General features: G+C 45.3%; 1 protein-coding gene across 1 annotated transcript; it reads right to left on the bottom strand.

Moving 5' to 3' along the window:
- Positions 1–3866: 3866 nt before the first annotated feature.
- Positions 3867–12421, bottom strand: EIF1B (eukaryotic translation initiation factor 1B). Its single transcript, XM_053300849.1, has 4 exons — positions 12162–12421; positions 6739–6902; positions 4922–5023; positions 3867–4234 (listed from the first exon to the last, which is right to left on the bottom strand). The coding sequence occupies exons 1-4, from the start codon at positions 12190–12192 to the stop codon at positions 4190–4192; spliced, it is 342 nt and encodes a 113-aa protein (XP_053156824.1). The 5' UTR covers positions 12193–12421; the 3' UTR covers positions 3867–4189.
- Between the last annotated feature and the right edge of the window lie 4394 nt (positions 12422–16815).

Below are 16815 nucleotides of genomic sequence, written 5' to 3'. Positions count from 1 at the left end.
AGCTAGAAGAATTCTGGGAAGAAGAAGGAGGAAGTCACTCCCAGGAAGTTCCTGAGTACACTCTATCAACTGAGGGGTCATAGAGGCACAGATAAAGAAGGAGACCCTGACTATCTCTACTCCCAATGCTCTTACTGGTCATTAGGGTTACAGGTGCAAATAGCCAATGCCATCTGGAACTGGATCTCCAACAACAGCCTCCTGGTTGGAAAGTGTGCTTAGCTTTCTTTCTCAACTGCCAATACCCCTTCAAATGCCTCCTACCCACTAGGCAGTTTTTAATTACTTTTCCCTCAGTCAGGCTCTAAAACTGGAAGTAAGTTCAGCTGAGGGATCATTTGAAAAGGAAAAATTGGCAAGAGCAGTTCTTCCTTGAAGATCCCCATCTATTTCTGCATTTCTTTTACCATTTCAGATTCAAGTCTGAGAATCCATGTTTGCTGAGGTAACATGTTGTTCTGACCCCTGATTGATTGATTGATTGATTGATTGATTAAGTGCCATCAAGTCAGTGTTGACTCTTAGTGTCCACATAGATAGATTCTCTCCAGGAAGATCTGTCTTCAACTTGGCCTTTAAGGTCTCTCAGAGGCCCATTCATTGCTGTTGTAATAAAGTCCATCCACCTTCCTGCTGGTCATCCTCCTCTTCTCTTTCCTTCCACTTTCCATTATGCATTATGGACTTCTCAAGGGAGCTGGGTCTTCACATAATGTGTCCAAAGTATGATAATTTAAGCCTGTTCATTTGTGCCTCGAGTGAAAATTCTGGATTGATTTGTTCTATGATCCATATATTTGTTTTCCTGGCTGTCCATGGTATCTTCAAGAGTCTTGCCCAGCATCAAAGTTCAAAAGCATCAATACTCTTTCTATCTTGCTTCTTCAAAGGAGAATTTGGAAAGAGAGAAATTTTTTTCCCTCTCACACAACACTAGAACCAGGGGTCACTCCATGAAATTGATTGCCAGGAGGTCTAGGACCAACAAACGGAAGTACTTTTTCACACAACACGTGATGCACTTGTGGAACTCTCTGCCACAGGACGTGGTGACAGCCAACAACCTGGATGGCTTTAAGAGGGGTTTGGATAACTTCATGGAGGAAAGGTCTATTGACGGCTACTAGTCGGAGGGCTGTGGGCCACCTCCAGTCTCAAAAGGCAGGATGGCTCTGAGAACCAGTTGCAGAGGAGTAATGGCAGGAGAGAGGGCACACCCTCAACTCCTGCCTGTGGCTTCCAGCAGCATCTGGTGGGCCACTGTGAGAAACAGGATGCTGGACTAGATGGGCCTTGGGTCTGATCCAGCAGGGCTGTTCTTATGTTCTTAAAGTCCAGCTTTCGCATCCATAAAGTGTCATGGGGAAAACCATTGACCCTTAGGTGCTATAGAACAGCAGAGAGTATAAATGGTATCCCTGCCTCCTGGGTGCTTTCCAGATTACACGCTACAACAGAGATAAAATGCTTCAGCTTGGCAGGATCGTACTGAAAACAATCCCCAGAATCTCAAACTCCTACAACAGGAAAATACAGCTACTTTTTGCGACACACGTGCAACATTGTAGCACTTTAACGCAAAGGTGAAATCTGAAAGAAGGCATCAGAAATGTGAATGGCACTTTACTGTCAGTGCAGGGACTGCGGTGTCACAACACAGGAAGTACGGAAGCACACTTAGCAGATCCGTAGTGACACTGTTGTAGGGTTGTAATCTGGGAAGTGCCCTGGTCCACTTGCCAACAGGTAAAAAAGAGGCTGTTGCCACCACTGACAAGTCTGTGCCTTCCTAAGGTGGCCTGTCCTACTTTTGACAGCCATTGATCTGCTCAGTGCTGTTATGCTTGGTGGTCTTTAACCCACCTCTCAAGTAGCTTATGCAGAGAGATTTGCTTTCCCAGATCTCTACCTAATACACATTCCTGGAAAATTTGGGCATAGTACATGAAAAACACCGAGTGCTGGCTGCTCAGTGCAAAATATGTAAAATGGATAAATTATACACAATGCAAAAGCAGGCCACGGGAAAATTTAAGGAACACTGCTAATCTTTCTTTTCCTCCTTTTTACCTTTTAAAATTCTTATTGTGCCCACAGTGACATCTTCTGGCCATTTCTCAGCACTGGTTTATGTCAAAGCGGGGTGTGTGTAATAATTAGGTAGCCAGGGAAATTATGTTATAGAAAAAAGATTATTTTTCATTGGTTACTCACAATTAGCATATACCGTATTTTATGGACTATAAGACTCACTTTTTTCCTCAAAAAATATCCGCCAAAATTCAGGTGCGTCTTATATGTTTTAACAGTTTAATATGTTAAAACTCTGAAAAACCGGATTAAAATTAAGGTGCGTCTTATAGTCCGTAGCGTCTTATAGTCCGTAAAATACGGTATAGAACAATGTCCACTATAGCTGCAGAAGCAGCTGGTGAGGTCTGTGTCAAACTCCTGAGCATGGTCCTCTGCTTTAGGAATGGGATTTTCAGAGGATGTGCTGGGAATTAGTGCGGCCATCAGCAGTGTGAAGAAGGTGAGAGAAGTGCTAGCTTTTGCTGAGTTAGGGAGGAAGAAAAATGTGGATTCTTTATTATGCAGTTGCTCTCTAGTCTGCTAATGCAAAGGTCCCAACCTTCGTTCCCCAGATGTTGTTGGACTACAGCACCCATGATGAGGAGTTATAGTTCAACAATGTCTGGAGGACCAAGGTTAGGGACCCCTGTGCTAATAATCCTCATTCATAAACTGGAAGCAAGAGAATAAACTATTTATTTATTATTATTTCTTGTTTACACAGTCAGACAGGTGTTATTGACTGGTTTGTTTTATCCAGACATCGAGCCCTTCCCAAGGGCTCCCCAATGTGACTACATTGAGTTGTGTTTATAAGTTCTAGTTGATACATCTCAAAAAAAAATATTGTGGAACTGGAGAAGGTGCAAAAGAGGGCGACCAGAATTATCAAGAATTATCTCCTGCTTGTGTGCTTCCCAGAGACACATCTAACTTGCCACTGTAGGAAACAGCATGCTGTATTAGACAGGCCTTGGCCTGATCCAGCAGGACTCTATGAGGAAGTAATGTCAATCACCATTACTTCCAGGCTCACATCGTTGAACTTTGCATTCAGGGAGCTTGTCTACTTGTTCCAGAATTATAGTTTGCAAAGGAAAATATTGATGGGGAGAGAATTCCAAAGCAGCATTTTATTCAGCATGAATGCAGGCTACCAGTACACACACAGTTGCCAGGCTATAGTTTGAAGTATTAGCTATCTTTTTTTTCCTTTTTTTAAGTGGGGGGAGGGCACTCTGCTCCGATATGCTTAGAAGTACATTATTCAGTTTTCCATAAACTAATAGAATGTGATCCACATTCGTAATTCAACCGGGAGAATGCCATACTGCAGCTTTCCAGTGCTGTTTGCAAGGCTTTAGGATTCCCTTCACTGCATCAGGCTCTTCCTCACCAGCCTGGTTCATTTCCCCCACGCCAGGTTGGGGTGCATTCCTCATCAAGCAGCAACTACCACTACTTCAGCTTTTCATAATATTCCTACTACCAAAAGGCCAGGGCTAAAAGGGAATATAAGATCCTTGGACTATTAGCAGCACAAAGCCTCGACTAATACAGATTTTAAAAACAAAATTAGAAAGCACCTCACAGACATTCCCTAGACTTAAGCCCAAGCAACTTTGTCATACATATTATACCAGCAAGCAACAGTAAAAGAGTTTTCATTATACCAATATGTAGTTAGGGTGGATACTTTTCTGGAGATGTTAACCTATTTTGCCAGTCAGGAAACCTGCTAAAATGTTTGTGATTTGTTTATGGCTCCTGTTAATGCATCTCAGACTCAGAGGTTAAGATAAGACGCTTTATTTAAGCAGCAACACACATGGTTTTAAAACAACATTTAAATCAGGTGAAAAGTAATACACTGAACTATCAGCAGTAAAACATTTCCATTGGAAATGTGTTAAAATTCTCAAGGATCTTTTGTTACCATCTTACTGCAGTTTTCTTATGTGTTTCTAGTCTACACTCCATGTGTTTTCTGTAGTCATGCAAAAGCAAATCAGATTTGGAATGGGAAGTCCATTTACTGCAAACAATCATGTTTCACAGAGTAGCCAGCTTGGGTAAGAACAAAACCTGCAGAATTCTTCATGTAAGCACACACATTTTAGAAGCCATGAACTTTCAGCTGCTCTTCCTTAACAATGCCAACCTGTGGAAGAAAAGTACATGGCAGTCAGTGTTCTCTAGCTATAAGCCCCAAACCCCAACACTACAAAGATGAGGCTGTGAACTTGTCAAAGCCAACAAAGAAAAGAATCAATGTGAAATTAGACAGTTACACAGTAATCTAGAGTAGAATGTTTAGTGCTGCATTCAAGCGAGTCAGGGAAGCAAACCCAGCCGCTTAATTATGTCAATTCTCTTCTTACAAGAAAGGTTGCTAGTCAGCCGTTACTGTGCCCTGCACTTAAATAACTTAGTTCAAATGGTTTAGTCAGTGGTAGTGATTCCACCCTGACATGACCTACTTTCATGTTCAAAACCTTGTCTTTAGTGCACAAGCCAAATGTATACCCAGTGTTTGCAAGATTTAAGTATAATATTTAAAGCATTTTACCCCACTCCTCAGCTAAAGAGTTTTCAAGGACTGTTTACTGATTTATGTAAACACAATAAATCATTACACAGTAAAAGGCATATCTGATCTTTAAAAAGCTTATTTGAAGAGTTGACAACAACAACGAGGACCTTGTGGGCTCCTTCTCCTCTTGCTCATAGAGCAGTTGGTTCTGTTGGCCTCTGTGAGGGGCCCCGTCCCAGCTAGCGAGATGTACTGGCTTCTAAGTGCACTTTAACACTTAAGTTAGTTTGAACTGCTAAACCTGCAATCACTCACCTCCAGGAGGAATTGGCAAATGTTCTTCCTCTGGTCACCTTGCAACTGGATCACTTCCCCGTATTCAGGATGTTCAATCACAGTACCATTACAGGCAAATTTCTGCAGAGAAACAATGAGTACATTAGATAATTGTTAGGGGTGTGCAAATTGATTTGTGGTTGAATCAATTCGATTCTGGGCAATTCAAGTGATTCGACCTTGAACAGAACCACTCGAGGATGCTTAGCAGATCTGGGGTCAAATCAAATCACCCTTGATTCGAGCTTGAATCGATTTGGCAATTCGAGCCTCCCATTTTGTCCCCAGTGATCTCCATTTTCTCCCCTCCAAGTTTCTACCATCACTGCCATGAGTGAATTTTCAGATTTTTGTGTGTGGATTCTCTCCCATAGCCTATGGGAATCCCTGTGAAGAAGTCATTTCACAAATGAGAATCCACAATACATAAAAATTCCTAATAATTCACCCCTTTGCCAAATACCTTTGGGGGGTTGGGTGACAGATGGCATCCATGGGGTCTTGCCAGCCATCCTGCTTTGGTGCCCCCTAGCCCTTAAAAATTTGGCTGAACTGATTCAAATTGCATCAAATCGACCCAGATTCAAGAGCAGCAGATTCGAGCTCAAATCAAATCAGGCTGATTTGATCTGAACTACAATCAAAAAATCAATTTGTGCATATCCCTAGTTGTTAGCAACATGTTTATATCACTTTAAGAAGGGGAAAGTCTATTCTTTTGGCTATTTTTGTTTGTAATGTATTTACCTAAAATTTCACAAGTGATTTAGAATCCTGTTTTCCCAGTGACCGGTCTTGGTGGATGTTCCTGGGGCAATGACTCTCTTAGAACTGCATAGCCAGGCTCACAAAGGACTGAATAAACTGTAATAGCCAAGTGAACTTCTTGACCCAACTTCCCCTATAAGAACCAGTCTGCGTTTTCCTACACCCCATCCTGACAACCACAAGCCAGGTTTGTTCAGTCTCCTTTGTTCCTCTGCCCTTTATTAATATACCACAGCCTCTCTCATGTAACCTTTTTGACATATCCCAAGGATGTCTGTTTCATGCTTATCCTCCTTTACTTGTTCACTAAAGGTAAAGTGTGCCGTCGGTGTCAACTCCTGGCAACCATAGAGCCCTGTGGTTGTCTTTGGTAGTATAGAGGCGGGGTTTACCATTGCCATCTCCCGTGCAGTATGAGATGATGCCTTTCAGCATCTTCCTATATCACTGCTGCCCGATATAGGTGTTTCCCATAGTCAGGGAAGCATACCAGCGGGGGTTCGAACTGGCAACCTCTGGCTTGCTAGTCAAGTCATTTCCCCATTGCGCCATTAGGTGGCTTGTACTTGTTCACTAATCTCCCTGCAAAAAAGACAGATTCCTAAAATCCTATAACATGTTTTTAATCCATGTTTTCCAGATATAGTTGGTCTTACATTAGAACAGTAAACACAGATATGTATTTCAGTAACTACCCTTGAAATTTAATTCTGGCTACCTCCTGAAGCAACACTTTAGTGTTTCTAAAGGGCTCACCACTGTTTAGGAATAGATCATACTTTAGGAAACAGCCTGAGAGCTGGTTACTGAGGTCAACTGGACCACCACTGCTGTTTAGATAACAAAAAGCTGCTTTTTAAAAGATGTCTGACTGAGAATTGGCTGTTTCTGACAACGTGTTCATTCCACACAAACTTTAAACTCTCAGGAATGCTACCACATTTGAGTTTACTGAGACTCCCCAACTAGAAGTTTAGTACACACACTGATCTTGCAAGACTTCAGCACTTGTGAGTCAACAGCTCTACCTTTTTGAAGGCTTTCACAAGCTTCTTTTTGTCATAATCATCTGCAATCCCCTGAACAGTAGTTAGGGTCTTTCTGCCGTTTCGTTGCTGGATCCTTATATGGATGTAGTCTTCAGTCCCTGCCGGGAGTAAGTCGTCACCCTTAGTTGCATCAGCAAAGGGGTCTGGAGGAGGAAAAATCCACGCAAGTTACACAAAGCAGTTTTTCTGGCACAAACCCTTCCAGTGCATACATATAGCAACAATTTTCCCAGCTGATAAGTATAGCCTTCTTGGTATTCTAAGCTACTTAATAGAAACATAGCAGTTTTTTATTGCTGGTATTCTGCATATTTGTAGGGCTTCTTCAGTTCCCCCACTAAGTTCTATATCTGGGCCCTATTTTAGCAGTACTTATTAGTATATGAAACACTGAAACCAAAACACTATAGACAAACTCAAACTTCATGTTACCCTGAAGATTCACTCCAGAACATCAACACAATAACCACAAGGTATGCAGTCAACTATAGCTAAAATGCCAAAAATGACAAGATTTACCAAAACCCCTATTTAAACTAGCATCCCATGAGACACTTTGGTCATGACAAGAATTATTAGCAATACTGACCTAGTGCATACTTGACCTCAAGACCCTCAACTCCTCTTTATGTCAAGTATACAAGTTTTGCAGTAAGCAAATTTACAATAGCTCTTCTCTTTCTACCACACTCTGTTTGCTGTTCAGTCAGATCAGCTACCAGCCTTCCATGAAACTAGGCTAGTCAGCTATCTGGATCAGAAAAATTCAGTCTAGCATCAAGGAACCCATTGCACATCTGTCTGCTATGCCACCCCTGTACTGTAAAGTGGGGATTCTAGGCCAATTTCAAGATGCATTGACAATACGTATAAGGCACTGCAGAGGCCCACTGGGCTTAGCTACCGATAGACATCCCTGCAGCTACACAATGAATGTAGCAATGCTTTGGCAAGTTAGCAAAGCAAGGTCCAATACAAATACCACGTGCAAGTGTGGAATGGTGCCATTTCCAAATTCCAGAATCCTAAACCCTCATGGCATGCCGACTGTATTTACACAAGTTTATTCCATTGGACAGAAGACTCTTAAATCCATGGGGATTTATGAGTCTTTAAGATACAGTAAAGTTCTAGGAGGTAGACAATGGGAAGGTAGGGCAAATTTTTGAAGAAGGTTGAGAAAAGGTTCTATTACTTCTTATCTACTTTTGCTGTAGAGGCTGCACCTAAACATAATCCTCATGCCCATATGATTGTCCCCAAAGAAGGAGAGCATTGGGAAGTCACACTGACAACATTAGGAAAACAAAACAATGTCCTATAATATTTCTGCAACTGCCAAATTCTGAGATAATACCCAACTACAGCAGGAAATGAGAAGATGAGAATTTTTGTTTTTAATAGATTTAATCAAGGACAAGGTTGGGGTATCTGTTCAAGGTCACTCAAGTAGGGCATATTTTAGTATTGATAGCAATTGTGGAGGTTGTAAGATACTCTGCTTTCAAGATAACTCTCAGTAGCAAAAGAAATACAGTCATGTTAGCCATTATTGGCAAAGCACTGGAAAGGGCACCCCCAAAAGGAAAGTGTCTTTGCAGGGAAGAAATCAAGCAGCTGGGTACTCTGAAAAGGAGACTCTTCCAAGGCAATAAGCCTGCACTTGGACTGTATCATTTCCCCCTGCAAGTGGGGGTGCATTTGATTGACTACATGTCAGAGAAGGGTTCTAGATTTCCCCCCTCAACCATGATTGTTTTTTATGTGTATGAATCCTTTGGTAGGGGACTCTCCACCTGCAGTCTGAACCACTGCAGCTCAGACTTAGGTTTACCTCAGTGAGAACTATGTCCATGAAATAGAAAATCAGTAAATTAATGTGCAATAAGGACAATATTGCAGGCACTACAGCAAAATACCTACCAGAGAGAACTGTAGGAAGACATACACACATGGACAAATGTGTTGGTATCCCTCCACGAAAAAAGAACGCACAATTGTCTCTGAAATAACTGGCAAAAGTAATTGGCACCCATCATTGTTTATTCTGCATTTAACAAAAAACAGACTTTGCTTTGGAGTTCTGATGCAACAGAGTATTTCAAATAATAATATTTAATAAATAATAATAACACAAATGAAAATGGCATGGACAAAAATGATGGGACCCTTAACCTAATATTTTGTTGCACAACCTTTAGAGGCAATCAATGCAAACAAGTGATTCCTGTAGCACTCAATGAGACTTCTGCACCTGTCAACAGGTAGTTTGGCCCACTCTTCCTGAGCAAACTGCTCCAGCTGTGTCAGGTTTGAAAGGTGCTTTCTCCAGACTGCATGTTTCAGTTCTTTCCATAGATGTTCAACAGGATTCAAATCAGGGCTCATAGAAGACCACTTCAGAATAGTCCAGTGTTTTGTTCTTAGCCATTCTTGGGTGCTTTTAGCTGTCTGTTTTGGGTCATTATCCTGTTGGAGTATCCATGATCTGTGACTGAGACGGAGCTTTCTGACACTGGGCAGTACATTTCGCTCCAGAATGTCTTGACAGTCTTGAGATTTCATTGTTCCCTGCACAGACTCAAGGCACCCCGTGCCAGACGCAGCAAAGCAGCCCCAAAACATAACCGAGCCTCCTCCATGTTTCACAGTAGGTATGGTGTTCTTTTCTTTGGAAACTTCATTTTTTCATCTGTGGACATAGAGCTGATGTGACTTGCCAAAAAGCTCCAGTTTTATCTCATCTGTCCAAAGGACATTCTCCCAGAAGCACTGTGGCTTGTCAGTATGCATTTTAGCAAATTCCAATCTGGCTTTTTAATGTTTTTCTTTCAACAGTGGAGTCCTCCTGGGTCTTCTTCCATTGACCCCACTGTCACTCAAAGGGCGACAGATGGTGCGATCAGACACTGATGGACCTTGACCTTGGAGTTCAGCTTGTATCTCTTTGGACGCTGTCCTTGGCTTTTTCCATTCTCACTATCATTCTACCATTCTCACTATCATTTTCACTATCCTTCTGCCCATTCTGGGATAGATTTTCCTCTTGTGGCTGTGTCCAGGGAGGTTCACTACAGTCCCATGGATCTTGAACTTCTTAACAATATCTGCAACTGTTGTCACAGGAACATCAAATTGCTTGGAGATGGTCTTATAGCCTTTGCCTTTAACATGCTTGTCTATAATTTTCTTTCTGATCTCCTCAGACAACTCTCTCCTTTGCTTTCTCTGGTCCATATTCATTGTGGGACACATGATGATACCAAACAGCAGAGTGACTACTTTTCTCAATTTAAATAGGCTGAATGACTGATAGCATTATTGGAGACATGTGTGATACTAATTAAGAAAACAGCTAATTTGAAAAATCACTCTAACCCAATTATTTATGACCTTTTCTAGAGGTACTAACAAATGTGTCCAGGCCACTTTAGAATATCTTTGTAGAATAAGCAATACTTATTTTCACACTTGCTTTGCTTTACTTGATGACATATCAAAAGCATGCAGGTATACATGGGACAATTGCTTTTCATTTAATCACTTTTCAGGAGGCATAAAACACTTTTTCAATTAGCTGTAAGGGTACCAACAAATTTGTCCACGTGTGTATGTAGGAGTTAGGTAGTCTTGATTTAGCTTCTTTTCAAATATGACAGTTAAATTACTGAAGGGGAACAGTAACTCAAAGAGAAAGCAAACAACTGCAGGGCTGATGATCTGAATGGTTTAGCCAGCTTGCAAGGTGTCAAACCAAGTCTCTCAAATACACTGATAGTAGAGAATTCCCCTCCTCCAAGAATTAGAAAAATCAATATGGAAAGATCTATAGCAGAGTACAATTCAAATTTTGTCAGAACAGCTGTTTATCAAAGAGATTTGGTGGCCCCAAGGAAAAAGTCAACAGAGCTAAAGTACAGATTCTAGACTGTGAACAAGTCAACAAGCAAGGCACTAAGCAGTAGTTAATTTACTGAATGGAGAAGAGTGAGCATCTTACTCAAGGACTGCTTATGGAGGATGTTACTGTATTTACCTGAATCCAAGACTAGGTTTTTTCCAAGTTCTTTGATGTTAGAGATTGGGGGTCATCTTAAATTCAGAGTGCTGTTCCTTTTGGGTAAATGCAGGTATAACCTGTATTTAACCTATTTTTAAGGGGTCGTCTTAAATTCAGGGTCAGCTTCTATTCGGGTAAATACGGTAGGTGTGGAAACAAGAGTTACTTGGTTAGTGCATTGACAAACAAGTCTTACTGGACTACATATTCTAGCCCAGTTAAAGGCATATGCTTCTACATTAAACGTTTTGGACAACAGAATTCCTGTGTACATCACAAATGCAAAATGGTACCACACTCTCCACCCCCCAACTACACACAATTTATCACACTTGGTAAGAAACTGGAAGAGATCCATTAGCGATACTACCCATTAAGTAAGTTAGCTGATGGCACCCTTTCCTCATCAGTAGGGCTCACGGTTCTGGGGTAGGGGAAGTTATTTAACTTTAAATAATACATACCATTATTATTTTTTATTATTAGCAGCCCAAGATCTTAAAGATCTAAGTTTTAAGATGGCAAATAAAGAGGAACAAACATTCTAGTCACATAACAGTAGACCATGGGTTGTGCCAGAGAAGAGGGGAGAGGAGAGGAGAGAAAGAAGAAAGGGATATGTCCCACTCTCTCAGCTAATCTTTTCCTAATAGATTTGGACGGCAGGCTAGGAAGAAGTGTTGCTTCATCACCACCAACCAGTCTACCACCACTGATAAAGGAAAAAAGTACTTGGACAAATATTGATCTTCAGCTCCATCCGACAACAAAGAACTGGAGGTTCTGGTTAGGGAGGAGGGGGAGGAGTCGTCTGGCCCGGTACCCAAACCCCTTGCTCAATAAAGGCTTCAGAATCAGTGTTTGGTACCCATCCGATTTCAATCCCATTTCTAAACGATTAATTAAGGATTCTTGGTATTGCATGTAGGTATCTTGAGGAATGACGACAGGCTACAGATGGGGGTGGAGATAAGATTGGATGGGGTGGAATGAGAGGAGAGAAAATGAAGCCCCGGATCTCATCCAGTTTCTCACCATATATGACCGAGCAAGTGTCAACGCCTGCACCGCTCAGAGCTCATCTTAACAAAGGGCTGGAGGGTCCGAGCAGGAGTTGGGGGGGCGGCGGGGGGGGAGGAGTGAAGGGGGGAGAATAAATAAACAAACAGAAGGAAAGGCGATGTGGGTGGGGGTGGGGGTGAGAAATAGCAGCCCTAGTCGCTAGCATCATCCACACTCTCCTATGCACGGGCTGAAGGCACGGGGCGGGCACAGCCGGGCCCCCCTGGGTCTCCTGACCCCAGATCCGAAGAGGGGCAAAGCCAGGGAGCCTCTTTCTTACCGAAAGATTGGAGGTTCTGGATAGTGGACATGCGATTCTGTGGCTGGGCGCTGCTCGGGGGGAAAAGGCCGCGGCTGGGTTCGCCCGGGGCTCTCTCAGTTTCAGCAGTGAGGAAGGGGGAAAAAAAGAGAGAAATGCAAACAACCGGCGAGGCCTTGACGGCGAAGGAGACGCGAGTCGGGGGGTGGGGGAGGCGGGCACGACAACACCGACAGCCGCAACGGCGATGGAGGCTCACAAAATGGCCGACGGCTCCTCTTTAGCCTCTCCTCTGCCCAAGCAAAGGGCACATGATCGCAGCTGGCTTCCCACAGGATCCTGGGAAATGCAGTCCGTGGAGGGGAGACACTCAAAGCAACCTGGCGGAGAAAGGAACTACGACTCCCGGCGGGCACCGGGGAAACAGCTGTCTTTTTAAATCCCCCTCTCTCTGGTCTCTCCCCTGCTTTTTGGTTCCCCTCCTGGAGGGACTCTTCTGCTGCCGCCCTTTGAGACGGGCTGCAAAGTGTTAGCGCACTGGGGGCTGGAGGAGGTGCGTCATGGTCGAGAGGGGAACGGGGGGCAATGGCAACCCCCCCACCCCGCCCCAGTCCTTATGGAGGAAAGATGCAGAGTGCGCAACGGGGCAGAGGCTGGAAGAGAGAGGGGCATAATTCAAGGGCGATGATGATGTCCAAGTTATTGTGCACATCCAAGTGTCAGCAAGGGAAGAATAGGCATTTGGTTAAATGTGATAACCCAGAGAGAGATGGAGTGGTGGTGGTGGTAGGGATCCTTTAGCAGAGGGGTCCCCAATCTTGGGTCCCCAGATATTGTTGCACTACAACGCCCATCATCCTATCAGCCATGATGACTAGGGATGACGGCAGTTGTAGTCCAATATAGGGGCGTGCATGGACCAGGTTCCGTGCACACCTGGGAAGTGGGGGATTGCTGGGAGGTGGGGGATGGGCACAGGGTGGGTGCCCTTACCTCCCCCACTGCGCTTCCCCCTCCGGCGCTGCTTCAAAAACCGCTGGTGTGGGGCAGCTGTATACCCTCTTGCTGCCCCTGTCAGTGTAAAGCCGGAAGTGGTGTGCCAAAGATACTTTCAGGAAGGCTGGCCTGTGTTTACAGGAAGATGGTGGATCTGAGTGTTGCCTTCATCCACCAAATCTCATGCAAGCAGCAGGTAGAGAGTAGCACAAAGACCCATCAGCCCCGAGGTTCCATCTCTCCTCTGAATTCCTGCATCGAGAGTGTGTCAAGGAGGACGTGATGCTGGAGTTTTGAACAGGAGCCGGTAATCCACTGCTCTGGAAATTGAGGGCCCCAAAGAGCTCACAATCTAAAAGAAACCTAAGGGAAACACAGCAACAGCTTGGCAGAGCTATTCTGGGCTGCATTAGGACAGTTGCTCTCGCCTTGCTAAATATGAGAGAGCCCCCACTTTAACAGATGCCTCTTCTCCCAGTTGGCAGGGGTGACTGGCTGCCAGAAGAGGGCCTGAAGATGGTTCTTAGTCCTACTGGGGCTCACAATCTAAAAAGAAGCACACAGCGTCCCCTGGGAAGGATGCTCTGCTGCGCTGAATAGTTGCTCTCTGCTCAAAGGAGAGAACAGCCTGAGGGTGGGGAAACAACCACCACCCAATTTTTAAATTTTATTTTCAACAAATACAGTAAAAACTGGAACAATGGAAAAGAACAAAAAAGAAAATAAGCCAGAAATTGAAAGCCATTTGAGGACGTATGTAAGAGAGCCAGCGTGGTGTAGTGGTTAGAGTGCTGGACTAGGACCAGGGAGACCCGAGTTCAAATCTCCATTCAGCCATGAAACTAGCTGGGTGACTCTGGGCCAGTCACTTCGCTCTCAGCCTAACCTACTTCACAGGGTTGTTGTGAAAGAGAAACTCAAGTATGTAGTACCCTGGGCTCCTTGGAGGAAGAGCAGGATATAAATGTAAAAATAAAATAAAATAATAATAATAATAATGTGAGTCCCGTGATAAGAAGAGATTGTCGGCAGGTACAACTGATGGGAAGCAATTGAAAACAAAATCCATGAAAGAACAGCATTCCAAAAGGAGGAGCCATTTAATAGCACCAATCTTTCCCTGAAGGGGCCACACTTTTATCTTTATTTAGCATCTGCCTGCTCCACTTTTCAAAGGGAAAAAAGCCCCAAGGTGGTGGTTTCTGTAGCAAAAGGAATGAGGAAAAGCTCATCCCTGTCCCAAATGACTCATAATCTTAAAAGAAACACAAGGACATACCAGCAACAACCACTGGGAGGGATGCTGTGCTGAGGTTGGAGGAGGACAGTTGTTCTCCCCAACCCTGCTTTAAAGAGGTGCCTCTTTGCCCAGAGGGAGAACCAGCCATCCCAAACACAATAGCTGCAGGAGCTGCAGATCAGAGTGGAAAGAAGAGAGTAGAGAGGATGGAGACAGCCAAAGCCAAGCACAGGAAGGAGAAGTGTGAGCTGCATTGTAGCTGCAGTTGAGTGGCACAGAATCTCGGTGGGCCCTGTCAGGAAAGGGGTCTTTTGCATGGTGTATTGGGCAGGGGTGGATGCATCTAATATCATTTCTCATCGTGGCTTTGTCTTGTTACAGGGGCGTAGCCACCGCTGGGCGACAGGGTTCAAAGAACCCGGGCTGCCGCCCCTCAAGGGCCGTGCCTCGTGGCCCCAACACGCCCCTTGCATCTTACATTAGGTGCGGGGGGCGTGGTTTAGCTCCTGAACAGGGCTGCACAGCCCCATTTGGGAGTTAAATGGCCAGCGCTGCATTTGCAGCATGTCCAGGAGAGGCTCTAATTGCCTTAAGGGAGAATGCAGCGCTGGCCTCGGTCTAACTCCCGAACGAGGCTGTGCAGCCCCGTTCGGGAGCTAGAGCATGCTCCCACATCTGATGTCAGATGTGGGGCGTGGCTTACAGCCCGTGTGTGATGTCAGACATAGGGGGCAGGGCACGGGGGCTACTGCTGGCCTCCCTCCGCTAGTGTCTTGTTATAGATTGCATATATTTTCCACAGTAGATTTATTGAACTATTGTGTTTGTTCTCCATTCAGTTTGGTGGGTGGATCTTTTTTGTTTTTTACTGGTGTGTTTTTATAGATCCCAGTACATTCACCCCTTGCCTATCAAGGTTTTTCGAATCGCGGATTTAAGTATCCATGACTGGGAAATTGGGACCGCCTTTGCCAACTGTGACCAGAATATCTGCGGTTTGGCGATTAAAATAAAATAAAATTGGGAGTTCTTTGGATAATTGGGGGGGGGTGTCGTTTCTGGAGGTCATGGGGTGATTTTGGGGTGTCCAGGGGGTAGAGATGTGCACGGTCAGGACCAGTCCGGACCGGCACCGAAGGGGGGCCCTTTCTTTTAGGGCAGGAGGGCTTTCTTACCCCTCCCGCCTCTTCACCCCCTCCAGCGCCCGTATTTAACTGAATAACGGGGCACTGGAAACCAGCCGCCCCCGCCCCCCCTGAGCAGATTCACATACAAAAGTGCCCATGCCCCTGCCGCCGTCGCCCGCCCGCCCGCCCGCCCGCCCGCCAGCCAGCCAGCCAGCCCTCCCTCCCAGCTGCCCGCCCGCCCGAGTCCTTACCCAAAGCTGCAGGAGAAAACGAGAGGAGCTCCCGGACAGAGCTCCTCTCGTTAGAAAGGCCTGCTGCAGAATGAAGGCGCTTTGCGCGCTGCGCGCATGCGCGCACCACAAAGGACGCCGGAGGCCCGGTCTACCCGCCGGGAAAAGGCCGGGTAGACCGGGCCTCCGGCGATCGGAGGCCCGGTCTACCCGGCCTTTTCCCGGCGGGTAGACCATGCCTCCGGCATCCTTTGTGGTGCGCGCATGCGCGCAAAGCGCGCAAAGCGCCTTCATTCTGCAGCAGGCCTTTCTAACGAGAGGAGCTCTGTCCGGGAGCTCCTCTCGTTTTCTCCTGCAGCTTTGGGTAAGGACTCGGGCGGGCGGGCAGCTGGGAGGGAGGGCTGGCTGGCGGGCGGGCGACAGCGGCAGGGGCATGGGCACTTTTGTATGTGAATCTGCTCAGGGGGGGCGGCGGCGGCGGCTGGTTTCCAGTGCCCCGTTATTCAGTTAAATACGGGCGCTGGAGGGGGTGAAGAGGCGGGAGGGGTAAGAAAGCCCTCCCGCCCTTAAAGTTATACCCCCCACCCGGACCCGAACCAGCAAGGGCCGAACCGGTCCGGCAGTTCGGCCATTCCTTAGAATGGCCGCTGGACCGGTTCGGATTCACCCCTACCAGGGGGATTCTTTCAAGTCATTACCTTGCTTTTGGTCACTTAGCAGCCACAATTATCCTAACACACACACACACACACACACACACACCATTTGCCATTGAAACCAATGGCTCTCAAACTGCAAATTTGCCAAACATGAGGGTTTCCAGGAACAAAACCCTCACAGTTGGTGAGGAATGACTGTACGCTTCATTTATCTGCACATATACCAAGTCAGACCATTGGTCCATCTAGCTCAGTATTGTCTACACAGCCTGCTAGCAGCTTCTGCCTCTGTGTACATATTAACTTACCCTGTTGTGAGAACGAGACTTATGACATGCATCCGGCAGTCGGTGACTTCAAAGACCTGAATTATTTGTCACTTCAAGTGCTTTAAGGTTGTAGGAACACCTGTGTGTATACTAA

Source organism: Hemicordylus capensis, chromosome 2 (genome assembly GCF_027244095.1).
Source record: "Hemicordylus capensis ecotype Gifberg chromosome 2, rHemCap1.1.pri, whole genome shotgun sequence".
NCBI classification, from domain to species: Eukaryota; Metazoa; Chordata; class Lepidosauria; order Squamata; family Cordylidae; genus Hemicordylus; species Hemicordylus capensis.
This window is presented reverse-complemented; position numbering and strand designations above follow the sequence as displayed.